This window comes from Entelurus aequoreus, linkage group LG06 (assembly GCF_033978785.1).
Source record: "Entelurus aequoreus isolate RoL-2023_Sb linkage group LG06, RoL_Eaeq_v1.1, whole genome shotgun sequence".
NCBI lineage: Eukaryota > Metazoa > Chordata > Actinopteri > Syngnathiformes > Syngnathidae > Entelurus > Entelurus aequoreus.
Window position 1 is genome coordinate 14997748 of NC_084736.1, and position 15905 is coordinate 15013652.

Below are 15905 nucleotides of genomic sequence, written 5' to 3' on the forward strand. Positions count from 1 at the left end.
TGCGAGTAAGGCTTTGGGCCTGCTCACCCTGACCGCTTCAGCGACCATTTCAGAGAGGAGGACGGGGAAGACAAGGACGACAGTTAAGAGGAAGAGAGCTGCCTGCACTATTATCCATGCGCCTCTTCAGTAGAAAAAAAATGCAGTCCCAGTTGCACAAGCACCATGCCAACACAGAATGACAGAGGGTACTGTACACCGAATCACTGTGTAGTAGGGAGGGAGCGAGACAGAAAGACAGAGAGAGAGATTATAGCTTTCGGAGATGAACAGAGCAAGGAGAGAGAGAAAGAGCGAGTGAGAGACAAAAACAGTCAAGAGAAGCGTTACAAAGACCCTAGAGACAGGAGTAAGAAAGCAGAGCGTGCAAATACAAACCGGGTCATTGCTGCTTAGCTAATAGGGGGGCCAATTCGCTGCAGGAGAGAAATGTCGAACACCCCAAGTTGTGTACAATAAGATAACTGTCCTACAAACACAAACAAATTCTAAAGCTACATACATACACACAAACAATCACTCTAACACAAAAATAGCCATTCACATCATCTAACATGTGTGCTCTGTTGTTGGGCAGTGGAAGAAGCACTGCTAATAAATAAACACATTTGCATGATACAGTTTGTTAATTATATCAAACTTTAATGTACGGTCAAATTTTCAATGATTAACTTAAAAACGTTATACATTTATAATTAAAGGAAAGTCTTATCAATAACAGTACTTTATACACTCCATGTGTTCTGTATCAACTCATCTAGTAGCATAACAAAAGCTAACAAAGATTAGTTATCATGTAAATAAGAAGATGCTAGCTAGCATGTATGTTATCTTTAAAATGTCCCACATGATATGGATGGCAGAGGATATAGGGAGGGGCTTAACGGGGGTCATTAAATGGGCACGACATGAGTGTTTCTATAGGTGAAGTGGGTCAAAGAGAACTCTAGGTCAAAATAATCAAAGATGTGGTGTTTATTTTCCCTGCCTGGACCAATCATCCACTTTCACAGCTGGTCCAATAGTGCGGGATGACGAGGTGTGGCCTTACCGATTCAATGGGCTTGTCCAAGGACGCCTGCTCCACATCCACTTGGCCTTCTTCGTATTGGTCAAAGTGATTCCCGCCCTGAAGAACACACAGTTACATTTTATTTTTATTTCAGACACAGATCAGGTCCTTGAGTTTTCTTATTCAATGGCAAAAAATGTTGGCAGTGTTTCACGTTCACGGATTCTCGGGGGGTTCCGAACAGGGTTTTTTACACTGCCCATTCCGATACCAATCATCCATGGAGATTGCCCGATACTGATCACATGCATGAACTGTGAAATTTTCAATGTATTTATATGTTTAGTGCTTTTGGCTGTATGATCTGAAAAACGAACCATAAAATCTCCTTAGTTTAGATTAGGGATGCCATGGTACAACAACAAAGGTTGTTGTGATCAAAATTATCACTGTCATCATTAATATTGCAGTATTTTTAAATGTGCTCCACATTTTCAAAAAGTACTTATACTGAAATCATTTAACTGAGTTTTATTTTTTTTTAAATAACCAACACATTCAAAATGATTTCCTTTTTAGAAAAAACATCTACCACAAGTAGAAACTGAATGTGCATATGAAAGCAACACAAGCATTATAAACAAAGTAATATGGCAAAAACAAAATAAATAAATACAAATAAATGTGAAAATTGTGCAAGATGGCATTTTGGACATAAGAGATAAACAATTAAAACAAACGTAAGAATTTTAAAAGATGGTACCTGATGGTCAAAATACACAACTGCACTTTTTGTCCATATAGTTACAATGTTCATATATGAGATCTTGTCTTACAGAGCTTATCAATATTGAAATCACGATTATTAATCATGATTATTCATTATGTTAAGTAAAACAGTGTTGGTGTGGGGTGTGAATACAATTCTTGAAATTGCCACAAATGCCCCACAATTAAGGATAGCTTTGTAACAATATCAGCACAATGTTTTAATCTAGTTACTTATTCTCTTTTATTACGATTGTTTGAGCAAATATAGTCACAATATATAGTCACAAAACACAAAATGTAAGTAGGTACTTCTTCAGATGAGGCAGGAATATGGAGGTTCATTTCAGCGTTTTATTTGGACACTGAATTTATGTAAATTAATTTTTTGTGTTTGATTTTTTTTTTTTTAACATCAAACTATGCTGACAACTTCATGAAATACAAATTTGTAGGCACAATGTGTGTGTTTTAAAATGGTGTATAAAAATGTAATGTAAAAAAATCTGTGTATAAAAATTCAGTGTAAAATAATCATGTGTAAATAAATAAATAAGTGTATAAAAATGTATTGTATAAAAATAATGTATACAATGTTGTGTAAAAATCAGTGTATAAAAAATGAGTGTATAAAAATTCAGTGTATAAAAAATCAGTATATAAACATTTTGTGTAAAACAGTATAAAATTCACTGTAAAAATCAGTGTGTAAACTTTCAGTGAAAAACAATCAATCAGCATACAAAAAAATCAGTGTAAAAAATTCAGTGTATTAAAAATTAGTGTATAAAAAGTTAGTGTAAAAATCAGTGTTACAACATTCTGTGTATAAAAAATTCAGTGTGTAAAAAATAGAGTATAAAAATATAAAACAATCAAAACAAATAGCAAAACAAAAACATATATATTTCTCATTTAAATCATTTAGTTTTTGCCCTCAAAGTCCTCATGTGTTTAAGAACCTAATCTCCAAATTTGTAAACACCAAAAAACAAACACAAAATGATTTTGTGAAGATAAAAATATTCTAATCACTGCAGTATCAATAATACATTAATACTACCCTTTGTATTGACACTACCCATACAGTTAATGCAAAGCATATTGAGTACTCTAGTACGATCACATATTTTCCATGGAAATTGGCCGATGATGCTTGGAGATCAATCAGTCAGAGCACCACAAATTTATTCATTTAGTAATACATTTGAACCACCACAAATATATTTAGTTAATCGAGACATCCCTGGTTGAAACTGTCTTTGCATTGTCAATGTCATGTCCACTGATACTGTCTTCCTTCACTAGGAAGGACTCTGTAGAAAGGCACAAAGCATGAGTTATGGGGCAGGCTAACTCCTAAATGGGAGTGTTTGTACAACAGGCAGATGGCTTCCTTTCTCTTGCTGGCAGAGGACAGGCGAAGAGTGCGTCTTGTCAAGTGTGCTGACCTTCATGTAGGCAGAGGAAAAGAAAAGAGTCCAAAAATAGTCCACCGTTCACTTGAATTTATATTAGTGGAACATTTTGTTTCACTACCTACAGTATTTTGGGATTTTAATATATCCGTCCAAGCATCTGAAAGTGGTCTGATGATCTCGATTTGATGGTTATTAGTGGGTGGGGAAAATAATCAATTCTCCGATGCATCACAAGTAGAACGTGGGCGATTCCTGAATCGATGGACAAATGCCCAAACGAAGATTATTTACTTAAGTTGAGGTAATATAGACAGTTCTAAAATTTGGCTTTAATGATACTGTTCTCTAAACGTTAGTTTCTAATTAACCAAGGGAGAAATATTACCCAACATTCTTTTAATGTTACGTGTTAGCTGGGTTAGCAAGGACCCACGGAGGACGAAGGAGTAGAGGATAATCCGCGGCTCTAAACTGGCTTGAATCCGAAATAGTGAAACCAAAGAATAAAAAACTTTGCACACTTCAAGAGAAGGTTAATAGGAACCGCGTTACAGCTGAGAGTAACCAGCTAAGAAGAGGAAATTAGCAACTAAATTATTAAGTCAGCAGAGACAATAATATCCAATGGCCAATGGCTCTGACTGGGTGGTGGGACTTCCGGGACAAGGAGGGGAAGTAAGCAATAATGCACACGTAGTAGCCAAAGGATGAGTCTTGTAGACATAATACAAATAGTAATATTAATAATTAAATGTAATACATTTAGGATATATAATAATAATATGCAATATATTGACACTATATAACATAATATAAAAGACGTTTAAATAATCGATTTATAATCAAATCGTAACGTGCCCAAAGATTCCCACCTCTATCATCAACGCTCTGTAGCATTCTTGCCGTAGCTAACATCCCTCCACAGAGCAAAGCCACTTCTAAGTCAGAAATATTCAGACTACTTTCCTACAAGTAGCATTATCGCTGGAGGACAAGAAATATACTAAACATGCAACAGAACACACCGTAGAAGTATATGCTAACCGCAAACTAGAGCTCTTGAATGTTCACAAAGGTGGGCGGATCGATACAAATATCAACAGTAACAATACTAAGTCGAGTGTCAGTATAAAGGCGATACCACAGTGGTTCGATCGATTTTTAAAATGTTGTCGTTTTTTGTTAGCGTTTACAAACTCAGGAAATAAGTCCCTAAACACGAGGGCTTTAAAGGTAAAAACCAAAAAATTTCAGTCAAAGCTAAGAGTAGGAAATCAATTTAATATTTAATTGATCTTGTTACACCGCCATCCTGTTTTTGTCTAATTATGATTGTAATCAAAAATGTAATCGTTCAATGATCTCAAAAATTGTTAGTATCAGTATCAGCATTGGTATGAATAATACTGCCCCTGTAACTACTTGGTGTTGGACCAACACCCAAATTTGTAGTATCGGCCAAAACTTCCCTAATGTAAATTATCCAAACAACAGAAGAATAAGTGCTTATTATAATTTTACATAAGTGTAGATAGAACATTTTACAACGGAAAGTAACCAGATAACAGTAAATTAGCAAGTAGATAATAGTTTTAACAAGATGATACAACGGCGGTATGTTACGTCAGCAGCTTAATGAGCCTTTTTGAAATGGTTCTATTATCATTTACATACCAAACAATATAATGTGATATATATCGTTATAGCATATAGATATATATATCATGTTATCCATAGATAGGGTTTCCCTTTAATGTAATTGAATGTGGCGCGCCGCCACAACATTTTCATTACCGCCACATCTTCAAATTAAGTCTTTTTTTTTTTTTTACTTGAAAACAAATCCAAGTTATGCAATATATTGTAGCATCAGAAGAAATCATACAAAGTCTGACGCAATTTTTAACTTTTATTACCAATCTCATGATAAATGGCACAATTCCAACAGGTTTTACCCCCCGTGCAAACACTTTCATCTCGCGACTCCGCGCTTCCCCGGACACATAACAACACATCTTCATTCTATTTAAAAATTCTGCCCTCAACTGTAGAATTTGCCGGTCCTTAAAGCTATGTCTACACTCGGCCGGATAACCCCTTCAACAAATAATTATTTAGCCTAAGCCTCGTTTCAGCCAAACTAAATCACCGTTTAACTGGACTGCACTCTATCCTGGTCAAATCATATCAGTGATATAGTTAGTTACAAAGATGGGAAGGGCTGTTGGTATTTCCAGGAAATGTGCTGCTTTTGTTGATCCACCTCTTCTTTTTCAGATTGTTAAGAGTTTAGTCTTGTGTCATGTGGACTATTGTTCTACAGTCTGGGCATCTGCTGCAAGTGGTGAGATCAGTAAGCTCCAGATTGTCCAGAATAGAGCAGCAAGGCTGGTTCTGGGTTGTTCACTAAGAACCAATGTTAACCAAATGCATGCTTCTCTTTCCTGGCTAACAGTGCAGAACAGGTTGTCAGCTAATACTCTTATATTGTTCAAATCAGTAACCGGTGGTAAAACTCCTGCTTTTCTCATGGCCCAAATAGTTCACAGTAGCACTATACATAATCATAATACCAGGGCGTCTAGTGAGGGGCATTTTGTACTCCCTCGTCCCAGGAAGAATGCTTTGCGGAAATCTTTTATTTATAGATCTGTATCGCTCTGGAATAACCTGCCTCCAATTCTCACCGGCATTGAAAGTAAACAGGTTTTCAAAAGGAAAGTAATATTTTATCTGAGTCTTTAAATTAGTTTGCTTGTTGATGATTTTTGTTTGGTTTTGTATTGTGTAGTTATATTTATATGGTAATTATAATTCTGTGGCTGTAAATTGTTTGGTTGTTTTCTTATTGATGCTTTTATTTTTTTTCTGTATTGTGTAGTTATAATTATATGCTTTTAATTGTAATTGTATTGAATTTGTGGACACCAAGAAGACTAGTGGGTTGTTGTGGCAACCAGCTAATGGGGGTCCTTAATAAAAATAAAAAAATAAAAATCAACACATCTCAGACAGCAACATAGCAACGGTTTTGGATAAGCCCTAGAAGAACAGCAGCCTGGTGGGATATGTTTGTCACCGAGTGTGTTGTGTCACAGGAACGGCAAGAGAATTTTCGAATGTCCAGGTCAGCTGTGATTTTACTTCGTGAAAAACTTTGTCCATTTGTCGAAGGAGTGACAACGACAATGCGGGCTCCCGTGGACAAGGTAAGACTACGAAAAATAGAGAATGCATTTGGACTGGCAAAGCAGACTGTCAGTTATTGTCCGCGATGTATGTCGAGCGTAGAGATGTCCGATAATATCGGCCTGCCGATATTATCAGCCGATAAATGCTTAAAATTATCGGTATCGGTTTCAAAAAGTTAAATGTATGACTTTTCAAAACGCCGCTGTACGAAGCAGTACATATCCGGTAAAACACGGACGTAAGGAGCAGTACAGAGCAGTTGCGTCTCCCAGTCAGCAGCCCCTCCCCTCTCCCCTCTTCCACACACACAACACAGAAGTTGACGACTGCAGCATGAGAGGTGTACTGGCGAAGCTTGATGACCTCATCAAACCGCCCCGAGCGCAGCATAACAACAAGAGTGTGTTGTTGCTGGTGCTGTAGCCGTGGCTAACAAGGGAGCTCGCTCGGTGACTGACTGAAGACATGGTTTGGGATTATTTTAAAGTGTCTCTGATGGATAAAAAACTGGCTATTTGCACTGACTGCAAAAAGTTGGTTATGCGAGGAGGAACCAAGACGTCTTCCTTTAATACGAGCAATTTGATCTTCCACCTCTTCAAGAATCATAAGGAGATACACGATGAATACAAGCAGAAGATGGATGTGAGCCCAGTTTATAATTTCCTGTTATACAGTATGCCAGGCAGTCTTGCACTAAATGAGGACTATGTTATTGTTACTTTATTACTCTAGTATACTCTGGACAGAAACTGTGTGCCTTCATTGTTTTTGTAGCTGCTGTTTTGAGGCATGTTTAAAAAAAATAAAATAAAATAATGCACTTTGTGAAATTCAAAGTATAGTATTTCCCATAGTTGTAGTGGGTATCATTATTATCTCATGGAGAACATGTCCCAAATTCCAAGCTGCTGTTTAGAGGCATGTTAAAAAAAACAATGCACTTTGTGACTTCAATAATAAATATGGCAGTGCCATGTTGGCACTTTTTTCCATAACTTGAGTTGAAGTTGTTCTCTTATTTTGGAAAACCTTGTTACATTTTTAATGCATCCAGCGGGGCATCACAACAAAATTAGGAATAATAATATGTTAATTCCACGACTGTATTTATCAGTATCGGTTGATATCGGAATCGGTAATTAAGAGTTGGACAATATCGGAATATCCGCAAAAAAGCCATTATCGGACATCTCTAGTCGAGCGATTACTCAACGTCTACTTTTGTACTCCATAACTATTGTAAAGCCATGAAGTGGTTGCGGCCGTCAAGTACGACCGCCAATTTCAGCCTACAAGCACAGTGTCCTGTTGGTTGTTGTAAAATGTTCTTTATCGCATTGTTTACTTTCTCACGTTCATTAAATATATGATTCATGTATGATGGCTCAGGTGTGATTTACTACAATAGTCTAACAGCTGCTGATGGTGAGGCAAGCAAGGTTTACTGTTAAAAGAAATGTGGCAATAGGCTACATTTAAACATGGGGTAAGAATACACTTCCAGGTCAGAGGTGACTATGACACGCGCATTTCGCGCATGTGTACTAGGTCGCGTTGCGATGGAGGGGGTAGGGGGTCTTAAACGGTGGCATTGTTGTGTGTGGACACGGACAAGGTTGGGTGGGATTTACCCTGAATAACCTTATCCGGCTTAGTGTAGAAGGGGTCAAATTCTGATTAAACTGGACCTTCCATCAGCATTAGTAAAGCCAGGGAGGAGGTGGGGGGCTTATGATAAAGTATGTTGTCAGGGGAAGAGCGACTGCATCGATTCTGTACCCTTTGAAAAAACTCAAAATGTGACTTTGTGGAGCAGCGCAGCTCCAACGCAAGAGCAGATGACTTTGAAGTAGTAGTTTGCTTTCAAATGGGCTGCAGACAAAATTGGTATTGACAGATGACACGTGTGTCCCAATTCAGGGGCTGCAGACGTGTTAAATGGGACGGTCTCGCTTTCAAGCAGACATGACCTACAAGATGCCTGTTAAAAGCACAATGTGAGTCGATACACCACGCATGTTTGACTCCAACTGCAACCACGGACGCTTCCGGCAGCATGGTGCTCGGAAGCAATGGGGCTTCACTGCATAGAGAACCTGTCTGGGTTTTGACAGCGTGAATGCCTTTGCGCCAACAGAGCACCACTGTGCAGAGCTGCCCTACACTGGCATATTCAGCCTTACAGCAATGCGATGCAGCTCTCCCATTAACATAACAGCAGGGAATGAATAGGGAGGAAAAGAGAAGCAATGTGACCGAATTAACCAAATTCATACTTAAACAGGTTACGGAGTGGAATGCTCGCAATGCAACAAAACAACCCATGTTTAATTTAGAGATGTGATGTTCACAAACAAATCTAGTTTTTTGAACGGTTCTTTTAAGTGAACGATGAGAACCGATTCCCAATTGTGAGCAGTTTTTTATGCACATGCAAATTTAGCGCCGGCAATTGCCCACTCTGCGCATGACTGACAATTGCACTACTTAGGTATGGGAAAATTCTAACTAGTGATGTCACTGCCAAAGCATGGAAATATGGCACTGCCTTATGGATATATTTCAAAATAATTGTCACCAATAGAGAAATATTCATGTAAATTAAATTATTCCGATCTTTATTATACAAATGATTGTTTCTTTGTGAAAATTTTAAAAAAAAGTTTAAAAAAAAGAATTATAATTAGGAATCGACCGACCGTGCCAATTATTTGGCATTTTGAAGTATATTGATGTCGGCCAATTTTTTTTTTATGTTTTTTTTTTTTTTTTACAACTACAACCAAAATACATCAGCAGATACAATACATGCACGTGATACCAGTATTTAAAAAATATAAAAAACAATATTTCAGGGTTCCTCAGGAAGAAACCTTACAATGTATTAAAATCATAAACTGCTAGTAAGATTAATTAGCTAGCACGTTATATAGAGAAATCCCATATTTGTATGAATTTTCCCATGAGATTTCCTATATTTTGAAATACAAATGTTGATGTTCCTTTTAGGCACACGTAATAAAGGTGATTGTGAAATCCCCTGATGTTTTAAAACATTTTCACAATAACAATGATAAAAAAAATGTCATACCGTGACATCCCTAACTGACATATACAAATTATGTTTTGCAAATTTTTAATGCAAATAAACAATGGCTTCAAATGTCAGTTATCAGCCTCGTCGACTACCATTTATTGATACAGTTCCTAAAATAAGACATATCGCTTGATCTCTAATTGTAATGACGAGCCAGTCTTTTGAACGGCTCCTCGAGATTTGGCTCCCTGTAAAGAGCCATGAATCCCATCTAGGGCTGGGCGATACATCGAGTAGTTTGTCTCTGTGCGATGTAGAAAATTACTATTTCATGAGTATTCCAGTATACGTCCTCACGCAGTTGCTTTTAGCTGCGGGCATTACACTACAGGCATTTCTCACTCTCTTGTCTCTCCTTCTCACAGAGAGAAAAAACAAGCGCACCTCGTTACATACGTCACATACTGTCGCGCGTGCAACGTCATACGCCCTCGCCGAGCAGAGAGGTAGCGGCATGGGTAAGGTTCGCTGTGGCAGGCGGTGCACGCGGAGTGGTGCTAGTGGTAATACGAGAGAAAGAAAGATGCGAATCTGGTAACAAATGGAGGAAGAAAATTAATTCCCAAGAAAAACAGCACAGGGTCCATCGTCCGGCGGTGGTTTGGCTTCAAGCGGGAAGATGTTGAACAGACAACCGTATTATGTAAAGTATGCGGAAAAAGCGTTGCTACAAAAAGTAGCAGCACCACTAATTTGTAGCATCATTTGAAAAATCACCCGCTAGAGAATGAAGAGTGCTTGAAACTCCGCATGTCAACATCTCCGGCCGGTGCCCCACCCAACAAAATGCCGAAGCAACCAGCACTGACCCAATTGAGCCTGGCGTCTTCCATTTCCACATCAACACCGTATGAAAAAATAGTCAAAAACAGAAGGAGATAACGTCCGCAGTAACCTACCACATAGCAAAGGACATACACACTTTGATTTCCTATTATTTTTATTTTACAGTTTTTGAAATATCTCGTGTGACATAATGCACAAACGTGCACTTTATTTGTTTTTAAATATTGTAGTGGCATTCTACAAAAAGTGCATTTTATTTAGTGTTGTTTTGATATGTCTTCTTAGTGACATCATGCACAAAATTGCACTAATAGCTTGTTTTAAAATGTCTCTGACAATCTTGCACTTTGTTTTGAAATAAATGAATGTTTGTGCCACTGCTTAATAACTGTTTAATAAATACAGTTTTGGTAAATTGACTAAGTTGTGATTTCCCTCTTCTGCATGAAAGTTTAGAATGAGCATATATTAATGCAGTATGAACAAGAATGTTTTATTGAAGACACATAGAATCATCATACCGGTGTGATTAATTCAAGGCATAATATCGAGATATATATCGTGTATCGTGACATGGCCTAAAAATATCGAGATATTAATAAAGGCCATATCGCCCAGCCTTAATCCCATCTCTAATTTAATCAAAAGGTGCAACAAGACAACCTGCTCAAATTATGGGCAATAATAAAACTAAACATTTACCCAAGTAAAGATCTAGCTGTTTTCAGAATAGTGCATGCACTGTTAAAACTAGAGATGTCCGATACTATCGGACTGCCAATATTATCGGCCGATAAATGCTTTAAAATGTAATATCGGAAATTATCGGTTTTTGTTTTCAAAATTATCGGTATCGGTTTCAAAAAGTAAAATGTATGACTTTTTAAAACGCCGCTGTGTACACGGACGTAGGGAGAAGTACAGAGCGCCAATAAACCTTAATGGCACTTCCTTTGCGTGCCGGCCCAGTCACATAATATCTACGGCTTTTCACACACACAAGTGAATGCAATGCATACTTGGTCAACAGCTATACAGGTCACACAGAGGGTGGCCGTATAAACAACTTTAACACTGTAACAAATATGCGCCACACTGTGAACCCACACCAAACAAGAATGACAAACACATTTCGGGAGAACATCCGCACCGTAACACAACATAACCACAACAAAACAAATACCTAGAACCCCTTGCAGCACTAACTCTTCCGGGAAGCTACATTATACACCCACCGCTACCCCCCACCCCCCTCTCACCTCAACCTCCTCATGCTCTCTGAGAGAGAGCATGTCCCAAATTCCAAGCTGCTGTTTTGAGGCATGTTAAAAAAAATAATGCACTTTGTGACTTCAATAATAAATATGCACTGCAAAAACTGAATGTAAGTAAGATTAAATATCTCAAATAAGGGTGATATTTGCTTATTTTCTGTCTGATAAGATAATTCTTCTCACTAAGCAGATTTTAAGTTAGAGTGTTTTACTTGTTTTGGTCCTAAATGATCTCAGTAAGATATTACAGCTTGTTGCTGAGATTTTATGACCTATAGAGTAAAACATGCTTGAAACTAGAATATAAACTGCTGCAAAGCTGTGTCATCAACACTCGCAAGTATAAAACTACTTTTTCAAAGTAATAATTTCTTATTTCAAGCAAGACTTTGACACAATTGTGTCTCATAATTAAAACAGATGACAGCCAAATGGACTTTGGAGTTTTATTTTCAATGAAACAATAAAAAAATACATACTCATATAGTAGTACACTTGTTATTAGTGAGAATATACTTATTTTAAGGTATTTTTGGGTTCATTGAGGTTAGCTAATTTTACTTGTTTTGGAAAGTCTTGACAAGCCAAATGTTCTTGTTCTATTGGCAGATAATTTTGCTTAGTTCAAATAAAATACCCCTAATTTTTGTTTTGTTTTTTCTTGTTTTTGAACACTGACTTTTTGCAGTGTGGCAGTGACATGTTGGCATTTTTTCCATAACATGAGTTGATTTATTTTGGAAAACCTTGTTACATTGTTTAATGCATCCCGCGGGGCATCACAACAAAATTAGGCGCTTTGAGTACCTTGAAGGTAGAAAAGCGCTATACAAGTATAACCCATGTATCATTATAACAATGTGTTAATTCCACAACTGTATATATCGCTATCGGTTGATATCGGAATCGGTCATTAAGAGTTGGACAATATCGGAATACCGGCAAAAAATCCATTATCGGACATCTCTACATTAAATAAATGCTTTTTCTGTTGCTGGGTGTGGTCTTAAAGCACAGATAACAGCAAGTTGCTGAAGTGCAGGTCGTCATAACGGTGCAACTGCAACAGCAAACATGTTATAATACGATGTCATCATTTACATGACATTATTTGGGCTGGTGGAACAATAAATAACTACTCATGTCTGAGAGAGACAACATCATTGTACACGTTAATTATGCATTTACGTTTTAACTCGCATTACCGTCAACTTAGTAAATACATAGTTTAACAGTCGGCGGGGTGAATCAACAGGGAGAAAAGAGTTAATAGTGTTAAAAGAAGATTTATTTGGGAAAATGTCACTGTCATGGCATGCTAATGCTCAAAAAGCGTTACTTGCTAGCTAGCAGCTTAGCCCTGCCTCGTTAGCATGTCGATAAATAATCACTTCTCAAGGTCATTAATGAGCTATTTGGGGGTTTAAATATCAAGCGGGTCGCTGCGTGGTGTCGCTGTCGTGGACGCAAACAAGCGACGACGCGGCTGGCAGACGCGGATAAATGTTGCGATTTACGCCATCGAAAGCAAAAATTGGAGAAGCGCCGCAGTGCATTAGCCTGCGCTAGCCGCTAATGCTAACCTGCGAACATGGATGCGGACATGCAAGGTGCACGGCGCTGAGAAACCCTCGACCGCCGGTGACGTGGTAGCTCTGCATGTGTCCAGAAAACACCCCGAACGGTGCAAGGCATAACCGGCGTTTTACCTGGAAATCACGATCTTCGTTGAACCGAGAGAACCTGTCGGCCATTTTGCTGAAGACAGCAGCTTCTCTATGCTGTGATGCGCACTGGCCAGACCTGTTCGCTGCCAATTAGCCTCTCCGGGGCTAACAAGTTAGCCACCCTGGATACAAAATACAAAAAAGTACAACTAGTAACCATTGTTTTTATTTAGATAAAGCGTGCACTTGACCGCCTCACATTTAAAACAATAAAATAACACATTTGTAAAAATAAATGGGGGAAACATATTGAGGCAGTGCCTCACCTTGCCACTAGGTGGCTTAACCATCCATCCATTTTTTACCGCTTGTCCCTTTTGGGGTGGCGGGGGGTGCTGGAGCCTATCTCAGCTGCATTCGGGCGGAAGGCGGCGTACACCCTGGACAAGTCGCCACCTCATCGCAGGGCCAACACAGATAAACAGACAACATTCACACTCACATTCACACACTAGGGCAGTGGTTCTTAACCTGGGTTCGATCGAACCCTAGTGGTTCGGTGAGTCGGCCTCAGGGATTCGGCGGAGGTCAAAACACACCCGACTCATCGTGTAAATACAAACTTCTCACTATCTGCGTGTTACGGATACGGCAACAGCAGAAGTCAGACTGATTTGCAGGTGTGTAATTTGTTGTGAGTTTATGCACTGTGTTGGTTTTGTTGTTTGAACAAGGTGATGTTCATGCACGGTTCATTTTGTGCACCAGTAAAAAAACATGGTAACACTTTAGTATGGGGAACATATTCACCATTAAATAGTTGCTTATTAACATGCAAATTAGTAACATATTGGCTCTTAACTAGTCATTATTAAAGGCCTACTGAAATGATTTTTTTTTAATTTAAACGGGAATAGCAGATCCATTCTATGTGTCATACTTGATCATTTCGCGATATTGCCATATTTTTGCTGAAATGATTTAGTATAGAACAACGACGATAAAGGTCGCAACTTTTGGTCGCTGATAAAAAAAAGCCTTGGCTGTACCGGAAGTAGCGTGACGTCACAGGAGGAAGGATTCCTCACATTTCCCCATTGTTTACAATGGAGCGAGAGAGATTCGGACCAAGAAAGCGACGATTACCCCATTAATTTGAGCGAGGATGAAAGATTCGTGGATGAGGAACGTTAGAGTGAAGGACTAGAGAGGGAGTGCAGGGTGTATCTTTTTTCGCTCTGACCGTAACTTAGGTACAAAGGGTTCATTGGATTCCACACTCTCTCCTTTTTCTATTGTGGATCATGGATTTGTATTTTAAACCACCTCGGATACTATATCCTCTTGAAAATGAGAGTCGAGAACGTGAAATGGACATTCACAGTGACTTTTATCTCCACGACAATACATCGTTGAAGCTCTTTAGCTACGGAGCTAACTTGATAGCATCAGGCTCAAATGCAGATAGAAACAAAATTTTAAAAAACCCTGACTGGAAGGATAGACAGAAGATCAACAATACTATTAAACCATGAACATGTAAATACATGGTTAATAATTTCCAGCTTGGCGAAGCTTAACAATTGAAGCTAATTTAGCTACGGAGCAGCGGCGGGCGTTGTAGCTTTCGACGACACCCCGGCCGCCATCAGAGTCGGCAAAAAACATATATTTCCCCAAAGTTACGAACGTGACATGCACATAGCGACACGCACGTACGGGCAAGCGATCAAATGTTTGGAAGCCAAAGCTGTACTCACGGTAGTGCGTCTGCTATCCAGCTCAAACACAACACAACCTCCTGGTGTTGGTGTTGCTGTAGTCCGCCGCTAATACACCGATCGCACATACAACTTTCTTATTTGCAGTCTCCCATCCATCCATTTTCTACCGCTTATCCCTTTTGGGGTCGCGGGGGCGCTGGAGCCTATCTCAGCTACAATCGGGCGGAAGGCGATGTACACCCTGGACAAGTCGCCACCTCATCGCAGGGCCAACACAGATAGACAGACAACATTCACGCTCACATTCACACTCTAGGGCCAATTTAGTGTTGCCAATCAACCTATCCCCAGGTGCATGTCTTTGGAGGTCCATTGTCCATTAAACAAATTGCAAAAGATTCACCAACACAGATGTCCAGAATACTGTGGAATTGTTCGATGAAAACAGAGCAGTTTGTATGGTGACACATTGGGTCCAAATACTTCCGTTGCCGTCGTGACGTCACGCGCATACGTCATCATACCGAGACGTTTTCAGCCGCATATTTCCCGGGAAATTTAAAATTGCACTTTATAAGTTAACCCAGCCGTATTGGCATGTGTTGCAATGTTAAGATTTCATCATTGATATATAAACTATCAGACTGCGTGGTCGGTAGTAGTGGCTTTCAGTAGGCCTTTAAGTACTTATTAATGCAAGGCCTTATTATAACCCTAACCCTCTAACCCTGACTCTAACCCTAACCAAATAACTCTAAATTAAGTCTTTATTACTTAGAATATGTTCCCCTAGTGTCCAAATAACTCTAAATTAAGTCTTTGTTACTTAGAATATGTTCCCCATACTTAAGTGTTACCAAAAACATATAACTTTGTCTTGAATTTGAAAAAAAAAAACATTTTATTTTTCACTAAAGAAGGGTTTGGTAAATGCGCATATGAAACTGGTGGGGTTCGGTAC

At 38.7% G+C, this 15905-nt stretch overlaps 1 protein-coding gene across 1 annotated transcript in view; it reads right to left on the reverse strand.

Moving 5' to 3' along the window:
- Positions 1 to 13399, reverse strand: part of gpatch8 (G patch domain containing 8) — a 40112-nt gene extending 26713 nt beyond the window's left edge. Inside the window, exons 1-2 of the mRNA XM_062050050.1 lie at positions 13263 to 13399; positions 1052 to 1129 (exon numbers count right to left, since the gene is read on the reverse strand). Coding sequence (XP_061906034.1) covers positions 1052 to 1129; positions 13263 to 13307 — 123 coding nt within the window. The 5' untranslated portion in view covers positions 13308 to 13399. The remainder of the gene's footprint in view (positions 1 to 1051; positions 1130 to 13262) is intronic.
- Positions 13400 to 15905: the final 2506 nt, after the last annotated feature.